At 43.6% G+C, this 24341-nt stretch overlaps 1 protein-coding gene across 1 annotated transcript; it reads left to right on the top strand.

The window, feature by feature from the left end:
- The first annotated feature begins 6865 nt into the window (after positions 1-6865).
- Positions 6866-23026, top strand: ITM2A (integral membrane protein 2A). Its single transcript, XM_054996215.1, has 6 exons — positions 6866-7174; positions 15316-15447; positions 16218-16406; positions 17662-17772; positions 19407-19557; positions 21925-23026. Exons 1-6 carry the CDS (start codon positions 7091-7093, stop codon positions 22011-22013), a joined length of 756 nt encoding a protein of 251 aa, XP_054852190.1. The 5' UTR covers positions 6866-7090; the 3' UTR covers positions 22014-23026.
- Positions 23027-24341: the final 1315 nt, after the last annotated feature.

The raw sequence follows: 24341 nt of genomic DNA, 5'->3' as shown, positions 1-24341 counted from the left end.
GCAGGAACATGGTAGAACGGAGTTCCGGAACCTCTTGAAAATGGTCACATGCCTGGTGGCCCCACCCCCTGATCTCCAGACAGAGGGGAGTTGAGATTGCCCTCCGTGCTGCTGAGTGGCGCGGAGGGCAATCTCAACTCCCCTCTGTCTGGAGATCAGGGGGCGGGGCCACCAGCCATGTGACCATTTTCTCTGAGGGCAACCCACTGAGTCCCGCCACCTCTTTTCCCAGAAAAAAAGCCCTGAAGATTACACTACCCAGGGAACCTTACAGGAAGAACATGTGTCTGGCATCTTGTGTTGTCCAACAGGAAAAAGAAGCTGGCCTCCATGCCAACCATGACAACAGCACAATGTCTCCCCACACAGAAACACACAAGGAACACACACAAGAAACACACAGAAACACGGCTAACTCCTCTACACAAGGACATGGAAAGGGTTACTGTATACTTGGAGGTATACTGTATACTTCCCTGAATATGGAAAATATATGATTTTATACAGGGCTTTTTTTCTGGGAAAAGAGGTGGTGGAACTCAGTGGGTTGCCCTTGGAGAAAATGGTCACATGGCTGGTGCCCGCGCCCCCTGATCTCCAGACAGAGGGGAGTTTAGATTGCATGGTGGCGCGGAGGGCAATCTAAACTCCCCTCTGTCTGGAGATCAGGGGGTGGGGCCACCAGCCATGTGACCATTTTCGAGAGGTTCCGGAACTCCATTCCCCCGCGTCCCCCCTGAAAAAAAGCCCTGATTTTATACATTAACCAAGAGAAACAATAGCAACCTAAAAATCCCTTGCTCAGATATGGGCTGAATATACTTGAGAAGAGGGGGTGAAAAATGGTGTAAGTAGCACAAGTGAATGCAGTCGGAGAGAACAGTGATGAATTCATGACTGGTCTGACATTTGAACAGGGGATTTCCCGGCACTCCCTCAACTGTGATTTTACACCGAACCTATTGCCTTACTCCTGGCAACATGAAAAAACTACCCTGATCATCAGGGTGACAATAACAAGTCCAAACCCTGGCCTATATCCATCGAGCCTAAGAGAAATAATCTTGACTGACAACATAGCCAGCTTCAGGTTCTCAAAACGTAAAAACGTGTGGAATGCCCCTGGAGAGTCTTGCATCCCAAATCTAGCCGTGTCTACTCAGAAGTAACTCTTATCGTATTCAGTGGGGCTTTCTCCCAAGTAAATGTGCATGGTCACCCAATTATTGACAAAAGGAAATATATTTTCATTGTGTAATTAATTTGGGAGATGTAACCTCGGGAAGCAGTGGCAGCCGTGAGTTTTGATGATTTTTGAAGAATTTCCTAGAGGTCCATCAGGAACTGCTAGCCATAGTAACTAGGGTTTCCATGTACCCCGGTCAGGGTAGGGGATCCCTCACTCCCAGCCCCCACCCCCTGCTGCCTCTTACCTGGCCAGCAGGGGGGGGGGAGGGAAGGTGCACAGAACGGGAGTGGGAGTGCCAGAGCCTTCATTGCCATGGGAATGAGGTCATTCCTGATGCGACCATGAAGGCTCCGGACGGCGCAAGCAAATGCATGCATACAATAAGTCTCCCCCAGGGCTTTTTTTCTGAGGAAAGAGGTGGTGGAACTCATTGAGTTGCCCTTGGAGAAAATGGTCACATGCCTGGTGGCCCCGCCCCCTGATCTCCAGACAGAGGAGAGTTGAGATTGCCCTCCACGCCGCTGAGCGCCGCGGAGGGCCATCTCAACTCCCCTCTGTCTGGAGATCAGGGGGCGGGGCCACCAGCCATGCGACTATTTTCAAGAGGTTCCGGAACTCCATTCCACTGCGTTCCAGCTGAAAAAAAGCCATGGTCTCCCCCATACGTGACCCCCCATGTCCCCCAGTGTGGGCTCTGGGGGACCCAGAAACCCTTGGCAAACTATAGGGGAAGGCTATCACTTTCATTGTCTGCTTGAGAGTTCTCACAAACATAGCCACTGACTGTCATGAAGCACCATGACAACCAATATTGTTGGTGCTGGAATAGGGTCTGGAAGACCCCAGATTCAAATCCCCACTCTGCCATGGAAGTTTGCTGCACGACCCTCTCAGTTGTTGGGAGATAAATCTAAAGAAAGCACAACAATGTAGAATCCATAAGGAAGAATGAAATTAAAGGTTTTCTTTGCCTTTAATCGATTCGGGCCCATTTGCCAGCTCCAGCCATTTCTTGAGATATGAGTAAGTTATCCACTCACTGGTGACTTCCAGGCTAGCTTACTGTAATGTGCTCCACTTGAAGTATCCTTTGAAAAAAAAACTAGAAAGGTCATTTAGTTCAAAATGATGAAGCAAGGCTGAGGAGAGGTGTCAGCTATTTGGTCTGTTTTCTTTATTGTTTAGTTTATAGGTGACTGTCTACTAGTGTTCAAGTACTTCAAGAGCTGTGCTTAGGGTTATCAGCCTCCAGGTGATGTTTGGATATCTCCTGGAATTTCAACTAATCTCCAGGCCACAGATATCAGTTCCTCTAGAGAAAATGGCTGCTTTGGAGGGTGAATTCTATGACAATATTTCCTGATGAGCCCTGTTTCTTCCCCAAACTCCACCCTCTCCAAGCTCTCCCCCCAAATCTCCAGGAATTTCCCAACCTGGAGCTGGCAACCCTAGCTATACTGCTACCACCAATTAGCTAGTTTCAGATAGGTAGCCATGTTGGTCTGCAGTCGCACAGCAGGTTTCGAGTCCAGTAGCACCTTAGAGATCAACAAGAGTTTTAGAAGGAAGCTTTTTACTCTTGAAAGCTTATACCACAAAAATCTTGTTGGTCTCTAAGGTGCCACCAGATTCAAATCCTGCTCTGCTACCAATTTGTTAGTGAGCTTGATTCAAAGAGCAGCTTTTTATCCTTACAGCCCAAATAGTCTAGAAGAGGGGCATCTAAAGGACAACCTGTTCCCACGTGAGCCTGTCTGATGATATCTAAGATACGTATCAAAGGCTTTGTTCCATGTGCCCCTTTGCCCCAGGGCTGCTTCAAAGTATTTTGTTACCCCAAGCAAAGTACGCCCATTCCCTTCTAGGTCCATCTCACCACCAGCCGAGTCCAATCCAAGCCCCTGTACTCTTGCTATTTGAGTGATTATATATTTGTCGCTGTAGATGAAGAGATTATTCTCAAAATGCGTTGGGGCGGAATTTTATTTATCAGGTGATATTATTTACCTCCATGCCATGAAAATCTCCAAATGTCTATTTCCATATCTTAAGGCTTTATTAATAGGACAGGACAGTTTTCTTCAGGCTAGCTGACTACCCTAAATCATCCTGGTCCCACCCCACCACTTTACATGAGTTTTCTCTGACAGTTTTTATATTTCAGATTGTTTCAGAAAAGATTGCATGTAATTTTACAGCACGCTTTGCAACCACAAATTGAAACTGATAAATCTTATCACAGCTGCCAATTAATCTGAGGCTCAGAGACAGAACGGAAATTTATGACAGCACAATCATGCGGCGATTTTCTAATCATACAGAGTTTTCTGTCATTGGGCAATTTTTTTTGTCTCAATCAGAAACAGACTTGCAGTGAAATCCTAAGCAGAGTTACTCTAGTATAAGCCCATTAATTTCTGCTTAGGATTTCAATGATAGTATTTTTTCCACACTACCTGTTGACTGTAGGTAAAAGACATAAAGATGGATTTGTCCAGGGCTTTTTTTCTGGGAAAAGAGGTGGTGGAACTCAGGACCACACAATGATGTCACTTTGGGTCAGCTGGAACAAGGGGGGAGTTTTTTAAAGTTTAAATTGCCCTTGGTGAATTGCCCATGGCTGGTGAATTGCCCATGGCTGGTGGCCCCGCCCCCTGATCTCCAGACAGAGGGGAGTTTAGATTGCTTGGCAGCGCAGAGGGCAATCTAAACTCCCCTCTGTTTGGCGATCGGGGGAGGGGCCACCAGCCATGTGACCATTTTCAAGAGGTGCCAGAACTCCGTTCCACTGCGTTCCCGCTGAAAAAAAGCCCTGGATTTCTCCAGGTTACTTTGCAGTTCCCTGCTACAAAAGGGCAAAATAAGGTGCTTTTTGTTGTTGCGCTCTGTGTTCTCTCTCTTACTGAGAATGTATCAGGAAAGGAAAGGGAAGCAGAAGCGGAAGCCAATGGCTGCAATGTTCAGATAAGCTGCTTTTGAGGTACGAAAAGGCTCTGCTGGATCACCGGCTGCAAAGCTCTTAAAGGCACAGTACAGAAAATCAATTTGCCTTAAAAAGCTCTGCATAGATTAAAATCTAATCTGTGACCTGTTCCCTCAAATGAAAAAAATCTCATTTGGCAAGTGGCCAGAATGGAAGAAAAACCTGTCCTGTCAGTGGAAAACTGTTCAACTAGTAACAGCGGGTACAACAGCCGCAGCTGAGACTGCGTTCTTGCAGTGTCATCCTGCCAATTTATTCATCCTCTCCAGTGCTGACTGGGAACTACAGTTCCAGGAATACTTGATTTGTAATCCATCCTAGATAATAATGTAGTGCAGCCAGCTGTGTAGTAGCAAGTTCCAAGTTCAAACCTTGCCTTGGCTATGTGGCCTTAAGTAGGGTTCACCTGGTCATTCCTGAGACAGTAGATCAGAGGATCTACTGTCTCAGGAATAGGGTTGCCAACTCTGGGTTGGGAAATTCCTGGAGCTTTTGTGGGTGGAGCCTGGAGATGGCATTGTTAGGAGGAGGGGGTGGGGCTTTATTGGGGCAAAATGCCATAGCATCCACCCTCCAAAGCAGCTATTTTCTCCAGGGGAACTGATCCCTGCAGCCTGGAGATAAGGTTGCCAACCTTTAGGTGGTGGATGGAGATCTCCCTGGAATTGTAAGTGATCTCCAAGCAACAGAGATCAGTTCCCTTGGAGAAAATGAAGAGTAAGATTGGGATCCAATAGCACCTTAATGACCAACTAGATTTCCAAGGTATGAGATTTCTGGAGTCAAAGCTCCTTTTGTCAGATACAAGGAAGGAGTCTTTATAATCCGGGCAGAGGGTGGGAGGGGTAAATCAGAGTGTCAGGAAGCTAGCTATAATACATGTTGTAATCAGCTTGATAAAACAGGGGGGTGAAGTGCAGAAAATTAGCATCTATGTAATGCGAGAAAAATCCTATGTCCCGATTCAACCCTGGGGAATCCATTGTTCCAAATCTGCAGATAAACTCAATTTTTGCAATCTCACATTGTAGTTTTCCTTTGAAGTTTCTCTACTTGAGAACTGCTACTCTTAAATCAGTGATAGACTATCCTTGGAGATGAAAATGTTCTCCCATTGGTTTTTGATTTTTTTTTTAAATATCAAATTTATATCCATTCATTCTTTTATGACGGGACTGACCTGTTTCTCTAATATAGAGTTGAAGGGCATTGCTGACACCTGATGGCATATGTAATGTTGAAAGATGAACACGTGAATGAGCCTGCTGTTAGGTCCAGTGATCGTGTTGTTGGAGTGAATACGGGAGCAGAGCTGGCATCTTAAGTTTATTGCAGGAGCTGGTCCCAGAGTTTGTGTCTATGTTGAGAAGTGCATTTTTTGTGAGTAAGGAGTTGTTTAAGGTTGGAGAGGCTATCACTGAGCAAGAAAAGGTTTGGAGAAAACAGCTGCTTTGGAGAATGGAATCTGCAGCAGTACACCCTGCTTAGATCCCTGCCCACCTTAGGCTCCAGTTTGGACCTGGTAACCCCTAGATCAGTTGTAATTCCAGGAGATCAGCCATTACCTGGAGACTGGGCAACCCTAGGCCTTAGACAAGCCATTTTAGGTGCCCCTTAATCCTCTGCATTGAGGATGTCTCCTGTTTCACAGGATTTAAGGACAATCCGAAGTGGTTTGAATAACATCAGTGCATTAATACACTGCTCTTCTAAACAGATTAATGCCCCATTCAGAGTGGTGAACAAAGTCAGTGTATTATTATCCCCACAATCCAGCTGAGGAGTTGGGGCTGAGAGAAGTAGCTGGCTTACCTAAGACCACCTGCTGAGCTCATGGCAGGAGAGGGATTTGAACCAACACGGTGCTGATTCGCAGCCCAGCCACTTAACCTGTATGCTACAGCATATTGGAAATACTGTACCATTATTAAAAGTACTATTATTAAAAGTTACTGCCCCATAGCTAATAATTGTAACTCCTATTTATTTGTCAATAGGTAATTAATACTACTACTGATTAGTGAATTGTTCATTAGTAATAGTTAATTTAGAGACCTTGGATCATATAATAGTTTTTTGCCCTAAGTGGAGCAAGGAAAGAGAGAGATTTATTATTCCTATTATGTTAAAAGAAAAGCTTCCCTTCCTTCCTTGGGCAATCTCAGTGTTATTGTCTGATAACTTTCCTGACAATCAAACCTCTGCTATAGTGGCTTCCTTTTTAGCCACGGTGATAAAGAAACAAAATCTTCATGAGCTTAGATAGTTTAAAGTGATAATGACGAGTTATGCCTGTGTGAATTGGGTATGTTCAAGTGTACAGTTCATATTTTGTTGGTGTTTGTATGGCTTATGGCTTCGGCCGGAAAAGCAATAAACATATTATTATTATTAGTAATAGTTAATTAACCATTACTATGCTGAGACGGGATCTGTATTCATTTTCTAAAAAGGGCCTGAAAGAGATCTGCTAGGAACTGTTACTGATTCGCGCAGCGCCCCTTCCACACGCCTGGAGAAAACCTTACCGCTCGCGCGTGCGCGTTCTCACTCGCTGTCCCCTCTTTATCAAGCTTGGCGAGCGAAGTTTTGAGACAAGCAGCACATGCGCAAAACAGCGCCGGCTCTTCACGCAGATCCAAAATGGGAAGGAGGGAGGGGGTGTTCCCCGGCGCACGCGCACTCGCGATTCCTCACCCTCTCCTTCCTCACCGTGCGGCGCAGAGCTGCCGTTCCGCGTTTCTCACGCTCCTCCCCCTGTTCGCCTTCCCCGCTAGGCCCCGCCCCCCCAGCGAGCCGAGCGAGGGAGAGGCCGCTGCGCAGCAACCGGAGCGGCGCCCGCAGGAGCAACAGCGGCGGCAGCGGGAGGCGACAGCGAGGCTCGCAGAAGCGAAGGAGGCCTCGGTCCGAGCGCCGCCATGGTGAAGATCGCCTTCCAGTCGCCCTTCGCCGGCAAGGACGAGCACAAGAAGGAGGCGGCCGAGGCCTTGGTGGCCGACAAGGTGAGGTGCGAGGGGCGGCGCCGCCATTTTGTGGACGGGGGGGCATGGAGGGGGAGGGGCAGCCTCCCCCCGGAGTCGCGCAGAGGCCGTTCAAAATGGCGGCGGAAACATCAACACGCCTCGCCTGGCCCGCCTCTCCCCGGGGACGGAGCCTGCAGGCGCTGGGCTTTGGGGGGGCCGAGGAGGGGAGAAACTCGAGCCCAAGGCTGCTCCGTGTCCTCTGCTATGGCATGGTGGTTAAGGGGGTTGGGTTGTGAATCGGGACTCCGTGGGTTCGACTCCCACTCCTGCTATGAGCTCTGCGGGCGGCCTGGGGTCAGCCACGCCTCTCAGCCCCAGCTGTGTTGCGGGGATAATAATTACCCTGGCGTTGTTCACTGCTCTGAGGGGGGCACTTGCCTGTCTAGAAGAGTGGTATATGAGCTGTGTAGCACAATGGGTTGCGAATCAGCACTCTGCTGGTTCGAATCCCACTGCTGCCCTGAGCTCAGTAAGGGGCCTTGGGGAAGCCCCTCCACTCAGCCCCAGCTGTGTTGTGGGGAGATTGGTGACCTTGACTTTGTTCTCTGCTCTGAGTGGTTTCAAATGCTGTGTTGGTCTGTAGTAGAAGAGCAAGATTTGCTTCTGGTAGCACCTTAGATTTCCAGGGTTTGAGCTTTTGAGTCAAAACTCTGGAGAAGGTGTCTGGAATCTGAAGAAGACAGGTTTGACTCTTGAAAGCTCATACGCTGGAAATTTTGTCAACCTCTACAGTGCTACTGGACCTGAATCTTGCACTCCGAGTGGGGCAGTAATCTAGAGGAGTGGTATATAAGCACACTATTATTGTTAATAATATTAAACCGTGTATCTTAGCAGCTGTAAGCTGAAGGGAAGAGCTCTTTGCATGTGCTCTGGGGCACTTTCTCTTCCTCCTCACCTTGTGTTTTTCTACAGCAAGAAAATGCAAAGGGTGCTCGGTTTTGTTGGTAGGCTTTTTAATGCTGAAGCTTAAGGCTGTTTAGGAATCTTGCACTTTGGCCTTGTGATGAAATGATTTTTTGTGATAGGTTATTATGAATATGTACATTGCGTACTGTGAAAAGTGTGTGTTTATGCTTCTTTCACAGTGTGCTAGTAAAAGTCATGTGCAAAGGAGCTTGGAAGAGAATTTAGGTTGTAGCCTGTGGACATCCCATGGAGAGATGCTGCAAGCTGTAGCAGGGATTTGACAGTTGAAAAGACAACTTGGTGAAAATATCTGAAGTTGTGGTGTGGTAGAAGGGGGGGAGTAGCTAACCAGGCATTTTGTTAATGCAGACAGATTCTTTTGAGCCATTACAGTTCCTTCTAGTTTAGTATAGCACATAGTTTTGGCTGTCTTGAAGCACCAGTGCCTGACTTCTAATGTAGTTTTTTTAATTGACTATTTTAATCTGTGGAGCAGGCAGTTTTATTTTGGGTTTTGTCACTGAGCTACTCATTTATTCCTGTCAAGCAAATGAACTTTGCAGGCTGGACCAATCCTAGGGTGCCTGGCTGGAGCAAAGAACTGCGTGGTGGCAGTATAAATGTAATTTGATCCATGTGACAGGGTTGCAACAGTTGCATTTTGTTACAAACCTTGTTCTCTTTCCTCCCCTCTTATCAAGTGCTACAGAAAGGGCATATTTTAGGGTGATGTAGAAAAGTTGCTTGGCCAGCCAGCTCAAATAAGGTCTGTGCACTGAAAGAGGATTCTTGGGTTATTGATGGGTTGTGTGAATTGCTGAGGCTTAGTGGGGAAGCAACTAAGGAAGGGCGTATGTTTAGCTTGTTTTAGAACTTCTCTTTTTACTTCCCTAAAAGCTGTGTCTGTTTAAAACTGCTTGTGGGCTTTGTTTTTCTTTGGACAGCTGCTTGTAAGTTGCTGACAGTGCTACATTTTGGAGGGAGGGAAGGAGGAAATTGTCCTAAAAACTCTGTACTCACCTTAAAGAAAGTGAAAGTTGTTTTGGTGACAGCTGTCTTGGTGACATGTTGGAGTGCTGTATTGTGTGACTGAAGCTGCAGGCAGTTGTGGTTCCTGTTGCATGGCATGTAGCTGTTTCTTCTGTGGGTGCACGCAGCAGGAAGCTGTGGTTGACTATATGGTGTGTGCAAGACACTTGTCTCCCAGTTTTTACGATTAATGGGGATATTGCAGTTGACTTCAACCCATTCCTAGTTTGCAGTTGTGCGCACATGACTGCCAGCTCAACAATATAATTGACTGTCCTTGACTCTTAATCTGGCAATCCCAAGTGTGTAATAAAACAAACACATTTGAGCTAAAATCCCAGGAAGTAAGTACAGATGGACTTTATATTTCCATTATTTGTCGTGAAGAAATTTATTTAAGGATGTAAGACGGGGACAGGGGATGGAACACAGGAGAACAGTCATCCTAGTTCCTCCCCACCACCTCTTCACATCTCTGATCTTGATACATGTATATGTGCAAGCATACTTGAGTTATCAGCATAAAAACTAAAATCATGAGGCTGGTGCTCTTGAATAATATTTTTAATAAATGAAATTATTTCTTCTTCAGTCTTACTATGCATATATAAATTGAAAATCCTCCCACGTTTCATGAGATTACACATTGTACAATCAAATAAAATCTGGAATGTGCAAAAATCAAAAGTAATCTCTTAATAGCCTCGCTTTAATTGCAGTCTGCCATTTTATGTTTAATTTTTCTGGGTATAAGCTCCACTGAACACAGAGCTAATTTCTGAATAAGCATGTACAGGATTGTGCGGTCAGTAACTCAGTCGTGATAGAAAGGCATATGTTTTCCAGGCTTGTGGAAAACAGATGGAATGGGTCTTTGGGTGCATAACAGTGCCTGAATGGTATAGATGTAGACTTGAACTGGACTTAATATCATGTCCTGAGGCATATGTGCTCCCCCTTATTGTTTTTGTAACATCCAACCTGACAAAGTTCTTGAGAACTTGAACGCTCTCACTATTGTGTGACATATGGCTGGTCCCAATAAAATGTATTATTTGGGGATCTGATTTATCATCATCTTAAGACATTGGCATGGAAACAAGCCCTAAAAACATGCCCATGGATCTTTTTGGCAAAGGGTTTCCCTTAGCAAAATGAAGAGATAAAATCAGATGCTGGCTTGTGTAACAGGAGTTTCACACTAGATAGTCTTGTCTCATTTCCAGTTTGACAGCTAGAGAAGAGGTACTGGTGCATATAGATTGTTTTCAAGTATCAGCTGGGAAGGTTGCTTTGAGTTGCCACGGTTGTGTGTCCTCTCTCTCCAATCCATGTTCATTTTAACCCTGATGCTGTGTGATGAATCAAAATGTGCATGAACTCTTGCTCCAGGCCCCTTTACACCTTTAGCAGCAAGTGTGAGATCCATTCCCCCACCACTGATTCACAGTTCATTCTCTTGAGATTCTGTGAGCAAAAGCATTTCTAAGAGTAGAGCTGCTGTTATTATTATTTGGGCTCATCGTGTGGATCTCGGTCTTTTCGCTTGCTCCACCTAAAAAAGAAAAAAGAAAAGCCATCTTTATATACTTGACGTATGAAGAGAATTGGATTTACTTGCATAACCAATATTTGTTGGACTCACCTGTGAAACATATGGGGTGTGTCTAATTGGGACATGTGCAATTTTCCTTGCATGTTGTTGTATATAGGGGTGGTCAATTGAAATTAATATTGCTTTGAGGTTACACACCTATGAACCTATGAATTATTGTATTGCTGTTATATGTGTTAATTTGGTGTATAACCTGTGGAAATATATGAATTTACTGATACATTGACCACCTGTAATAATCTGTATTCTCCTGTGCAGCTCTATTCCGCTTCTAGTTTTTTGGTATTCACTGGGGGAAGCCTCCTTTTCTTGTTATTATTTGAAAAGCAGCTGTTATGAACAGCTCTTCTCTCTGAATGTGTTTCCATAATACAGATAGATCAAGATGGGTAGCCCTGTTAGTAGAAAAGAGAAAGAGTCCAGTAGCACCTATAAGACGAACAAAATTTGTGGTAGGATATGAGCTTTCGTGAGTCACAGCTCACTTCTTCAGATACCACATACCTGAAGAAGTGAGCTTTGACTCATGAAAGCTCATATCCTGCCACAAATTTTGTTCGTCTTATAGCTGCTACTGAACTCTTATTCTTTTCTTCTCCATAATAGAGAATGGATGGATGCCTGGCATCTCTAGGTAAAGGATCATGTGTGGGAGGATTGCAAAAGATCTTTGCTTAGTGGAATCTGCTGCCAGTCAGACCAAAGCAGTGGTGGCAGGCCTGTGCCCTCAAAGTCTGCCCCAGTCCCATTTAAAGCGGGGCTGGATGCTGTATCCTTCCCTTAACACAAACACACCCACCCACCCCAAAGTCAGGCTGTGGAAATGAGCCTGTGGGTGGCATGGGAAAGGGCTGTGGAGTTTCACAATTTGCTATCCATGCTGATGCTTTAATTGCACATCATCAGGCTTAAAATTTAATGCCTAGCATTGGGTAACTCGGTGCTTGGAGATGCAGACCTGTCAGAGCTGTAGCCTCGAAATAGACTAGGCTCGGCACCAGTGGTTTGACTCAGTGTAAGGCAGCTGAATATGTTCAAACATGTACTTGTTAATACTCTAATGAAATGCTGTAGGCAACTGCTTGAAAATACAAATTGCTGCTTGGGGTTATGATTGCCAGTTAATTTATGGGCTCGGTCAATAACATGTGCTATGTAGCCTGTCAGATGGCTTACAGATCAAAAAGCAGTATGTGTTCGGCTGAGTACTGACTTCGAAGCTTTCAGAAAAAATGCTGGAGAACAAAAAGCCAATGCATGCAGTTTTTATCAGCTGTAGACTTGTAAGCTAACCTTCAGAGGTGCAATTTAACACTTAGGCTCTTGTGCAATGTTAGCCAGTTCAAAGGACAGGGGCCAGACTAGATGGATCTCCCATGCATTTTTATTATATAGAAGTTACGGTGTGGTGGTGGTGATTAACTCTTTCCCATGTCATATTCCCATCCTCTGGAGCTGCCATTTGCTCATACATAGTCCTTTCTGAGGGCAATTGAGGATCAGGAAATGTCATGGGGGGGAGTTAAATAGTCCCTAGACCTGAATTATACCGTCTTGTGCTTGCAGTTTAGCAATTTAGTGCTTTGGAATCAATTTATAGATCTCCTAGTGCCCTGTCTAGCTTGGTCAAGTTTAATGGCTTGTGGCAGAGGTAGGGGGAGGGGGTCAGATGAAAGCTTCCTGAAAGTAAGATGAGTCTATAGTAAGATTAACCTGGCACTACCAATCTCAAAACTTCCGAGACTTGTTGAGTGGTTTTTGTTTTGTTAACTGCCTCACAGAGCTCTTTAGAGAAACAATAGTGTATAAATAAATTCAAACTTTCTCAGAAACAGGCATTTTTAAAAATACACAGACATGTGGAATTGATACAATCACAAACCTACACCAGGTAGGAAAGCAAAACTTGTGTAATCAGCATTGTTCTTTCCTTTGAACCGGTGAATGAAAAATTACACGTGTATGTAAAGCAGACTTCAGCTTGGACCAGACAAATGAAGTATTTCTGTACGCACAATGTTTTATGGAGCTTAGTGTTGGTCATAATAGTGCCTCAGTGATGTGGAAATAACTATGCATTAGTAATAGTTTTATCTAGCTTATTTCCACAGAGGCACAAGGCAGCTTACAGTATGCATCCCATCAAAACATACAATATGAATTAAAATAAAAGTATACAGAATTACACTACCAGCCCCCCCCCCCCAACCAGCAGTCAGAGCATCAGCAGTCAATGTAGGCTATCATGACCCAGTGTAGGTAGGTCAGTTGAGTTCAGGCAGGGAGACAGCTTATGAGCAAGATGTACTTGAAAGAACTATGCCTGCCTACTTGTCCAGCAGCTAGGTGGGTCCAAGAGCCCCCCACACACACACACAATGTTGTTCACATGGTCTACTAAAAAGATGTAACTGTGTTAAGGTAGGCAGAGCACCCCCACCTCTGCCCTGCATCAGACTTAGCATGGTAGAAATCCGAGCTGCTGCAAATGCATCTGAGCGCAGGCAAAACGCTGCATTTGTTTTGCTTGTGCTGCTTAGCTCTTTGGTACCTGCTGTATCCTTGCTTTACATTGGCTTCAGAGGTCAGGTTACGATTAGACTGCTGCTGTTTGACTTCTGATCATCCAGGCTGATGGCATACAGCTACACCAGGTAGCTAAACATGGGTTTTAGATTTCTAGATGGTGGCATTACATTTCAGGGTGCCTAATAAAAGAAACTTTCTTGTGTTTAAGATACCAGTCCCTGAGCTCAAAGTTATATTGAGACAGTACCTTTATTTTGAAATGCCTGAATCCAGCCTAACCATTTAAAAGTGTTTCTGTTTTGGCTGTTAGAATCTTCCTTGGACTTCTGCCACCATCCTAGTGCTGTTTACTGGCATGCATAGTTGCTTGAACAGCATTTTTTTTTTTAGGTTCTAGGGAACTCTGGGTGCTTGTATAAGCCATGCTTCTTCAGATTCTGGTGCTGCGATGTTTCCTTCCAACAGTCTTAGTTTTCAAGGTCATGAAGGTTGTTACTCTTCTAATCTTGGGAGGTGGGGACGGAGAATGGTATTTCTTAGCTCCCCTTTGGCCAGTTGTATCGACATTCACAAATCAGGGTGGATAAAATTCAACCTTTAAAAAACTGGTTTAATGTGACTGATCATTAAGCATGATGGTTAAAAATTTCTCAATAGCTTAAGCATAAGAGAAGTCAGAATGCATAATCATGTAAAGTTGAATTGGTGATGTTTCATTGATCGCATGACCTGGTATGTAATGTTGTGTTAAATTGTTTTTCTTTGTAGAGCGAGGGGATTAGAAAATCTGACTGAGATCAAGTGCAATAAATGATCTTTTCTACATTAAGAGTTTCTCATTAGGAGCCAGGGACTGAAAAGCTGTGATCAAAGTGGATAATTTCGCCCTTGTATCCCATGTGAATCCCAATAGACTTTTCCCAGGAGTTCACTAGAGTGGTTTTGTATTCCTGTCTGTGCTCTTTAAGCGCAAGAGCTTTTCTGGTTCTCAGCTGCAGAATGTTAATTATTCTAATGAACAGTAGCTCTCATACGCAACATGTCACAGGACTAGCTCTCTACTAAGTACATGGAGCTCAGGTATGCTGGGTTTCTTGGAGGATGAGTGGCAATTGTCCTTGGGAGGGGGGTGGAAGTATCTGGATTTGTGAGCCCCATGATAGTATGTTGTAAATGTGCTATGGGCTGTTCTGACATACGCCATGTAATTTACATTCTGTACAACACCTGGCACATTGATGCTCACTAAAGGTTTAGTAGCAGTGCTAACAGTTACACAGTGGCATTCATTCTTACTAGAAAAAAATGAACTCTCTGAATGTGAATGGCATGTAGTCATATGCTTAAATATATTAACTTAATTAAGGTTAATAATAATATAATAATAATAATATTCGGTTTATGTACCGCCCTTCAGGACAACTTAATGCCCACTCAGAGTGGTTTACAAAGTCTGTTATTATTATCCCCACAACAAACACCCTGTGAGGTGGGCGGGGCTGAGAGAGCTAGAAGCTGTGACTGACCCAAGGTCACCCAGCTGGCTTCAAGTGGAGGAGTGGGGAATCAAACCCGGCTCTCCAGATTAGAGTCCCATGCTCTTAACCACTACACCAAACTGGCTCTCTCCCCTGTTAAATAAAGCATCTACCCTGTTAAATTTTTGAGTAGCATCATTGATAACCAAATTATTGGATAAATAGCTTGCAATAACTTATCTGAATCACAGCAAGGGGAAATACTTACCTTTACTAGGCTAGTAGAACATAAGTTTGGTAATTCAAATAAGTTGATAGGAGTCATTTATCCAATAATGTCCTTTAAAGGTTCTGAAATACATGATCAACTTCACGCTGTTCATTTTGAAGATAGGATGTCTTAGTCCTTATTTCCAAGTCTTTGTGAAGTGCATTTTGTCTGGCACTTTGTCTTTCACCTTGAAGGGTGACTCTTCCCTCTGACTCAAGGTCATATATAATTACTTGAAGACATGTCTCCCAGACAGCAGTGAATTTGGTTTTCTCTCTCTTTTCTGAAGGATCCAGAAGTTGCAACACACAGCCATGAAAGCTCATCTGGAAGATGTTTGTTGACCCTCCTGGGTCTTGCATTCATCTTAGCAGGAGTGGTGGTTGGCGGAGCCTGCATCTACAAGTACTTCATGCCAAGGGTAATAGAATAATTTTTTCTTTGTCAGAGAAAGATTGGCAAAAGAAACATAAGCAATTCAAAGCAAAATGTTCCACACGATACAAGCATGGATGCAATTGAATTGGTTTATAAGCATAAACAATGATCTGTATCCCAAAACTATGACATTTCAAAGCTATGGCAGTGAGGATTCATAAAACTTAAAAGAAAATCACTAAACAGATTTTTAAAACCACATCATATTTCCTTGGTTATTTGCATAGATAGTCATGATCATTGGATTGAAGTAACACATGCTAGATGTACAAGAAAGGGCAGAATGACCATTTAACTTACAGGGATAGTTCCTGTGGTAACACTGCCTTTGAATGGAGCAAGCAGGGTCAAGTGCCCCAATGGTGGTGGCAGCTTGGCAGACTCCGTTCTGCTTAGCCCTGGTGCACAAAAAAGCAGTAGGTAGGTTAGCACCCATCATTGGCATCCCTGGCCAGAACTGAGTAGTTTCTGCATTGCTGCGTTATAGTGCTCTGGTCACCACTGTGCCAGGCTTGCTCCTGGACCATTGTACCTTCCGAGTCTGTCCCTGGCATCATGTCTGTGCAGAACTGCCTTGGATGTGTGGCAAAAGAACTGTGCACATCCCCGTTTCCTATACTGCTCTATTTGCTCCTCTTCCCCCCTCACCCTTTTTAATGGAAGACCCACATGTAGCTCAGTTCCAATGCCCTGGTATTGTCTTAAATATCTTTACCTTTTAGAGTGTCATAAAGTAACTGTTCTTCATTTTAGCACAAAGTGTTCCATGGACAGATATGTTATGGAGCAGAGGACAGTCAAGATAATGCTGCAGAACCGTACTTCCTACCCATTGCTGAAGTAGCTGATATTCGGGAGGATGACAACATAGCGATCATTGATGTTCCGGTTCCAAAATTCTCTGACAGCGATCCTGCAGCTATTGTGCATGATTTTGACAGAGTGAGTTTAAAAAGTCCTGTGATACGTACGGTCTTAACAGTATGGGAACTGTTTTCTTGTGCTCGCCATGCACTGGAGGCACACATCTCTTTTTAGTGCAGACCTTGACAAATTTTCTTTGGCTTTAGGAGCCCCCCCAAAAATTTAGGAGCTAGGCTAATCAACTTGAGCATTTTGTATTTCAATGACCATACTTTCTAACTATTGCTATCACAAAACTCTAGTTCCTTGTCAGTTTCTTTTTAAAAGCTATAATAAACATGGTAGCTTATAAATAAATATGGGATAGCTCTGGTTGTCATTGCAACAAAAAGCTAGCATCTCTAATCCCTCACCCAAATAAGCTTTGTACTTCTGAGAATCACCAAGAATCACTTACAGTAAATGATAGGTGAGAATAACAGGAGCTATAGTGAAATGTCTAGGTCCACTTATGCCTGGGATTTGTCGAATCCTGTTCAGTCATGTTTTCGAATCTGGCTTCCCTATTGAAAGGTCATGAAGAAGAAACGAGCGCTGAAGCATTTCTTGCCATGGCTCTAAGAAGACTTACATGGCAGTGTGGGCTTAAGACTGCTCTACATGTGTGTGGCCCTACAGCAGCCTTAGAAAACATTCTGCCAAGCATTCCTGTTCAGTTTCCAGCATTGATTAGGGTTCCTCATAAGCCCCACTGAAAGGAATGCTGGCTGTTCAACTGTAGATTGTAGGCATATTCTAACCATTGCATTGTCAAAGTGCTGTTAAATGAAGAATATTTTCTTTTTGTGAATAAGCTTAATCTCTAGCAGTGTCTACCATTGTGCTGGAGTTTTCTTTTATGTAGTGTATATATGTAGAACTGCTATGATAGAAGCTACCAAAAGTGTAATAGTAGATTTTTCTCCTTTTAGTATCTAGCAGTCTTACCTTGCTCAGAAGCTATCCTGTTTTTTAAAATAATGCTTGCACAAGAATGTGCCAAGTAGGGTCTCATTTGTACTTTCAAAAAACTGTCCAGTTTCTCACCTTTATTTGCAAAACTTGTAACTTTAATCTCAAGTTGATCACTTTCCACTAGCTAGGATGAACAGAGTAGCTGTACTTTAAAACCTGTCTTCTCTACTTGCCATACCCCACCCCCCACAACTTCATTGCTGTGTTGAAATGGGGTCATAATTTCACTGAGCTTTTGTCAAGCAGGTACAGGTTGTGGGGATCAAATAAGTTTTCAAAGACTACATTTGACTGATTCTTGTCTGTCTTTTCCCAATAGCTTCTGACAGCCTACCTTGACCTGCAACTGGGTAACTGCTACGTGATCCCTCTGAACACATCCATTGTTATGCCACCAAGGAACCTGATGGACCTCTTCACAAAATTAGCAGTGTGTACTATTTTTCTTTCTCAAATTAGCACTTTTGAGGTTTCTACTCTGTAAGGTAGAGCCACTTGTTAACCTTGCTGCAGTAGCCTTTATTCCACAGATGATGTTTGGCTTTAGATTCAGTATACTGCTGTCTTATGAACAGTTAGGGATTGGCCAGTGTTGCTAAACTGATGTCTTACCAGTCATATTATTGATACCAAAAATAGGCACCGTACCCATAAGGGCACCTTTTTTTGGAGCAGACTAGCTTTGTAAGATACAGAGGTTCTTGATTTACATGGAATTCTTCAGCAGAAGGAAAAATACAAACTGAATCTAAAGGAAAGTAAAAGGGCTTCAGCATTAATTTTATTAATGTTGAAACAAATATTTTAAGCAAGTGAAATTTGGAAGTTGGTTCTCTTCCATTCAGAGTCATCTCTCAGATTAACTGGGTATATTGCAAAGTTAAATATTGCACCATAAAGTTTTGTGTTTTTAATATGGAGGGGAGTGGAATTGCACTGAGAAATTCATCAGTGTGTGTCATTTAGACCTTAGTTTTTAAGTATGCCTGAAACAAAACCTGAGCAAAGTTAATCTTCCACCACTGCAAAACAGCAGTTGCTGTTTTCATAACATATTTCACAAAAGGGCTTGAAGACTGCTCTCTCGAGTAATCATGTTTGGGGTTATGCAGTGTTAAATCCCCAAATTTGAAGATTCCTTTTGTTACGTCATTTGTTTACTTGTGATAACTTACATTGTGTCTTCTCAAAGCTGTTTACATAAAGGTAAATTGTTTAAAATATCGAAAGAGTAAATGAGACAACTTTTCATGGATTGAGCTGGATCCAGGCATAATGCTGTTGCCTCCCTTCCTTCGGATGGCCTCAGCTGGCTTCACAAAACTGTGTGAGCTGCTTTGTCAAAGCCCAATGGCCTGTTGGCTTCAGCTGGGGAGGAAATTAAATAGCATCCCCAGAAAGCTCATATGAAAAAAGTAAAGATTTAGTTTTGGTGACTGCAAACTGGCTCTGCCTGTCACTAGTATCCAACAGCATGATCTCTAAAGGGGTGCGGCTTCTAAAAAATGGCCTAGTATAAGGCTTGCCAGCCCCCTAGTGGAACTGAGAATCTCCTGGTGTGGTGGTGGCATGATACCACTTCTGGGGGAAACCCAGAAGTGACACCAGTCCTTTATAGGAATTGTTGGAAACCTTATTGTTTTACCATAGAATTTCTGGCAGTTCCTAGAGAGGCATGGCATCACTTCCAGGTTTCCCCAGAAGTAATGATGCACCATTTCTGGCAGCCACTCTATCTCTCTCCCCCCCCCTCTCCCCCCGGTCTCCCACTGGTTGCCCTATCTAGTGTGTGCGCGCAGCAAAACTATTTTTGGTTGCTGCTTGTTTTCAAGCATAGTGATCTGGGTGAAAATCAGAATGGCTCTTGATTGGCTTCTGAATCTTATTTCTTAAAACAGGGAGGCTGGCATCTATTTGTTTCATAGCACCAAGTTTTCCAGTGGCTGCTTCATATGAAAGTAGGTTTGCAGCTGTTGTGTGCTGGACGTTCAGTGAAGGTTTAGAACGATTCAGTTTTCATATGTTAAGTATGTGAATTGTTCCTTCTGCCTTAATTTTTTTCAGACTGGTTCCTATCTGCCTCAGACTTACCTTGTTCGGGAAGAAATGGTTGTGACAGAAGAGATTGATAATGTGTCAGATCTGGGCATTTTCATTTATCAGCTCTGTGCAGGGAAGGACACATTCAGACTTCAGCGCAGAGATAAAACCATCGGTGAGTATTTTAGGCTGTAAACTGGGCTCTACTTACTAGTAGTTATCAAAAGCTAAAACTGGTATTTAGCCATCTTATGGACAGTCCAGAAAAGAACATTGGGTTGGATTCAACAGGTTTTTATGCTGGTGGAAAAAGAAAGGAGGCCCGTTACACAGTTTAAAAAATCATAGGATCTGCATGGACAGAACCGGCCTGTGGTGGGGGCTGTCGTAATGCAGGGAGGGAACTGGGTGAGACTGACTGGACCTAACACATCATGTTAGCTAGATGGATTACTTTTGTATTAGTTGTCATTACAAGAATAGGCACTGGAAATTTGGGGGCTAACTTGCTCTCCCTCTCCTCTCCTTGCCTGCTACTGGGAAACTGAAGAAGTTGAAATCCTGCCTTATAGGCGAGAGGGGTGAAAAGACCAAGGAAGTTTTCAGCTCCCTAGCCTGTAAGAGAGGAGAGCACGGAGAGAGTGTTGAGCTTCTGGTGGTAGAGTCATGCGTCGTTCCTGATGTCCTGATGGAGGGCTGGGCTTCCTATATAACTCTGTGAACAATTCTAGCACTGTTACTGATCCAGCTGCTGTTTCCTTCCTGAAGGAGGCTTGTTTCATGAGAAGGCAGCGGCAGGGCAGGGAACGTGCGAAGGTGTTTCAGAAGAATTAAGTGGAAGTGGTAATTTTCATTGTAGATCTGTAGGGATGGCGCAGGTGTAATGCCAGACCATAGTTAAGTGCTGCGTTGAATATCAAGTTCCATCCTCACATGGTTGAACAGCTTCGTAGAAACCCTTGTTTGTCAGTATGTGGGACTACAGAGCCACGGGGGAGGGAATGTGTGAGCGCAGAGTGCCAAACTGTGGAATTGTGTTGCATCCAAGCTGTCCCCCAGACTGACTTTGCAAGGGACCCTTGGATAATTTCTTTATAGTATCATGCTCAGGTCGTCCTTATTATAAGATCTGCGAAAGATTACACTGGAGTATAGAGACAAAGGGTGTAACCGCACCATGTCTCTGCTTTCCGCAGGATCCTGGGAACCCTTTGCTTTGAATTACATTCAAGATCCCGACTGCTCCTGCCTCCCTCTTACAGAACTGTGGTTCCCTGGAGGGAGGGGCAGCTGTTAAAACCAGCTCAGGGCTGGTGTAGATACAGCCAGGTCTTTTCTGCACTGGGCTTTTTTGTCGGCTCTCGGCCCACACTGCATCATTTCCCTACAGAGTTTTACATGCATGGTCAGAATACCTGATTCAGTCTCCATCCTGCTTCCCAGACTGTTTTGCATTCTGCTGAGTGAAAGGTTGCATCAGCTGCAAAGTCTGTTTTTCCGTGGGCTATGTGCAGTTTTTCTCTGCACACATACCCCAGAGTTTGTTTTTCCCAGTGAAGTCAAACCAGGTCTTATTTAAAATGCAGAATGCTTTCCTCATTATGAGGCCTGGCCCTGCCTTCCCCTTTATCCCTCTGTGTCCTGTTTGGTTGACCAGTCCAGCCTTTTCTTTTTCTTTTTTCCCCCTAAACAACCAAGTTGCAAACCTGCAACATTAATCCATTAAAAAAAACCCTTGCAAGTTTCCTAAGCTTTTCAACTGCAATATGGCTAAGAGAAATTTTAAGAATGGACTGAAGTGTGTTGTAGGTGCACTCTAACCTCAGCAGTAACAAGTAAATCTCTTTAATTTTTTAAAACAATGTTGCAAAGTCGGTGTGTTAAAAAAACAAAAAAACCATGCAACTTTCCTCATCCCATTAACTGAGGAAACTGACCTGTCCTCAGCTGATCACCTGAGGAAACTGATGTGTCTTAGCTGATCAACTGAAGAGTCCTTAGCCAGTCAGTCGACAAAACAGAAAGCCTGCAGCAGAAACTGGGCATTTTTCTGGCGCGGAAAAAAATAAAGACATCACTTTAGCTCGACTCCCATAAGCGCAGAATTACAGAGGCTCAAAGTGGATCTGATCCTTAAGGATTGAGTATGGAGAAAACCGTGTCAGTGTGCATGTGGAAAACATCCAAGTGATATGTATGGCCAGGGCTTTTTTTCTGGGAAAAGAGGTGGTGGAACTCAGTGGGTTGCCCTCGGAGAAAATGGCCACGTGGCTGGTGGCCCCGCCCCCTGATCTCCAGGCAGAGGGGAGTTGAGATTGCCCTCCGTGCCGCTCAGCGGCGCGGAGGGCAGTCTCAACTCCCCTCTGTCTGGAGATCAGGGGACGGGGCCACCAGCCATGTGACCATTTTCAAGAGGTTCCAGAACTCCGTTCCACCGCGTTCCCCCTGAAAAAAAGCCCCATGTATAGCTATATGCAAGCATCTCTGGGCATACGTTACCCAAATCAGTCAGTTTATCTTGTTTCCCTTTTTTCCTTATCAGGTCTCCAAAAACGCTCTGCTGAGAAATGCCGCTCAATTCGGCACTTTGAAAATGTGTTTGCTGTAGAAACCAAGATCTGCCAGCAGTGACAAGGACAGGCTGGAAAGTGACAATCTCACATCTTCACCAAGAAGTCCAAGCTTTACATTTTAATCTTCAGAATTAAAAAAAAAGAGTACAGTGATAATCAAAAGCCTTATGCTTTTTTTGTGTGTGTGCATTGCTTAGATTTAAGAAAAGGGGGGAAAAATAAGCACGCTCCGAAGTCATCTTGTTTATTTTGCTTTGGGCCCCTAGTGTTGCTCACTTTTCCTGACACTAATTTGGAATGGAAATTTGCACAACATTTAAAGTGATAGCCCCGTGCCTGGTGAGCATCTGTTTCACTTTTTTTTTTAGCAGAAGAACTCTTATATAAACAGCACCCGGTTCCTGCATAGGAATGTAGCCTAATCATCACCTTGACTTCACAAAATGAAACTAACTTTATTAATCTGTGGTTTGCACATCTTTGAATAGCTCGGTAAATAGCTCTGCACTCCCATCTCCTGGTAGAAAACCACACCTAAGGTTTATTTGAACTTCCCGTGTGAAGCTTGTAAATTTTAACATTGGTAATTATCAGCAGCTAACATGGCTTTTTCATTTTGTGCAATTACTGTATTGAACTTGTATGTATATTTGAGACCTCTCCTGAGCTCACTTTTCCTCCTCCCCTCTCTTATTTTATTTTTTTGTGATATTTAGTTATATATCCTGGTACAGTTGTTCTTTAAAGCTTTTATGTTAGTATTTTGATTAGTATCTTAAAACTGGTTTAACACTTTAACTACAAGCTTATGTCATTACAGCCTGATTTGGACCAATTGTCAATGTTTCTGTAGCTGTAAATTCCCTCCCCAAACCTATATATGAAATTTTAGATCAGAACTTCTTATGAGCAAGAAAGTGCTGTTAACTGCAGTCAAAAGTATTGCCCTTGTTTTGGACTGCAGTGCAAAGTGGTAAAAGGATAGCTAGAGAGCTGCTAAGTTGAGTGTTTTATAAGGGACTTTATATTTCAAACAAATCCTGCAACCCTCTAATAAATGTTTCTCTAAGATTATCGTGGTGGCCTCCCTTCTTGAAGAGAATATGGTGGTCGTGGGGCAAGGCTTGCTAACACTGTCATGTTTGTGGCATATTGCTCCTATGCTCAGGAAACTTTGACATTTGAGCCGTTCATACTCTTGAGCAAGAGCAGAAAAGAACAGAATTTGGGTTTTGAGAATACGGTCTAGTTTCTAGCACTTGGAAGATAGTGCTTGAAAGTGTGTGGCCAGTGCTTGGGTCTTGGAAATGGGCTAAATAGGATTTCCAGCGGCTGAGGGCCGAGTTCCTCTCCTGATGGCTAGCAGAAGAATGTGGTGGTGGAATGGAGAAAAATACATCCCCATTAGACTTCAGCTTTTCAATACTTAATAAGCATAGAGATCTTCAACAGCAGGAACATCCTGAGAGAAAGTTGCTTTACGGATCCCTTGATGAAGCAGTGTGTGAAACACTAAAGGATCTTTGAGTGGAATGAAATAAAATATTTTCCCCCGCTGCACCATTGTTCTTCCTTCTCTGCTTTGCCATGCGCTCCCTCTTTTATAGCAGACGGGTATTTATTATTTAAAACATTTCTATGCCTCCTTTCCACTCAAATACCCATAGTGCTATTGCTAAATAAATTATGCAAAAAGAAAACATGCAAGAGGTTTGCATAACCTGTAGACTTCAGCTTTTCATGACAGAACACGCAGGTGGCCATATGTACCTAGTCCTCTTCAGCTGTGTCCTCTCCCCAGTTGTCTGATAAGATACCTCATTGTCCTCAGTCTCTTAATGTTAATTTACCACCACCAATCCTCCAAATCTGGAAGCTTTTTTAAAAATGTCCTTGCATGCCTGCAATCAGCAGAGTTTTTAAAACGCGGCCACTTGTATGTTAAATTTGGCAAACTGTTTCAAGCATCTCCTCTTTACATGCATAGCAGTTGAATTGGTGCCAGACATATCCTAGATGGCTTCTAAGCCCCAAAACCGGTCTACTCCAGCAGTGCGTCTTCAGATCTGAGCAGAAGTCACATAACTCTTATTACAGCCGACGAACCAAAATAACATACTATGCAGTATCTTGAGCAGCCTTAAAAGAGATTACATGACATCTGTTTCCGGATTTTGCTGTGGACCGATGAGGCTACAGCACCTATTAAAGAACATAAGCGCTCAAAACACTTTTGCCATTATTACTTGTGTGGTAGGGTAGGCTAAGTACCTGAAGGTTACCTGGGAAAATTCATGGCTGAGTTGAGGTTTTTTGTGATCATTTGTCGCTATTGTAGGCTGTGATGACTGTAGTTTGTAGGTCTATCTGCACACAAGGTAGTTCC

The sequence above is a fragment of the Eublepharis macularius genome, chromosome 13 (assembly GCF_028583425.1).
Source record: "Eublepharis macularius isolate TG4126 chromosome 13, MPM_Emac_v1.0, whole genome shotgun sequence".
Classification (NCBI taxonomy): Eukaryota; Metazoa; Chordata; class Lepidosauria; order Squamata; family Eublepharidae; genus Eublepharis; species Eublepharis macularius.
The sequence above is the reverse complement of the archived record's forward strand: the minus strand, read 5'-3'. Positions and strand labels throughout refer to the sequence as shown.

Bases quoted from the DNA above. Each gene is read 5' to 3' on its own strand.
- ITM2A (XM_054996215.1), top strand. From the start codon at position 7,091: ATGGTGAAGATCGCCTTCCAGTCGCCCTTCGCCGGCAAGGACGAGCAC. The intron at 16,407-17,661 runs GTGAGTTTAAAA...TTTTCCCAATAG, and splicing joins TTGTGCATGATTTTGACAGA to CTTCTGACAGCCTACCTTGA. The intron at 19,558-21,924 runs GTGAGTATTTTA...TTTCCTTATCAG, and splicing joins GCGCAGAGATAAAACCATCG to GTCTCCAAAAACGCTCTGCT.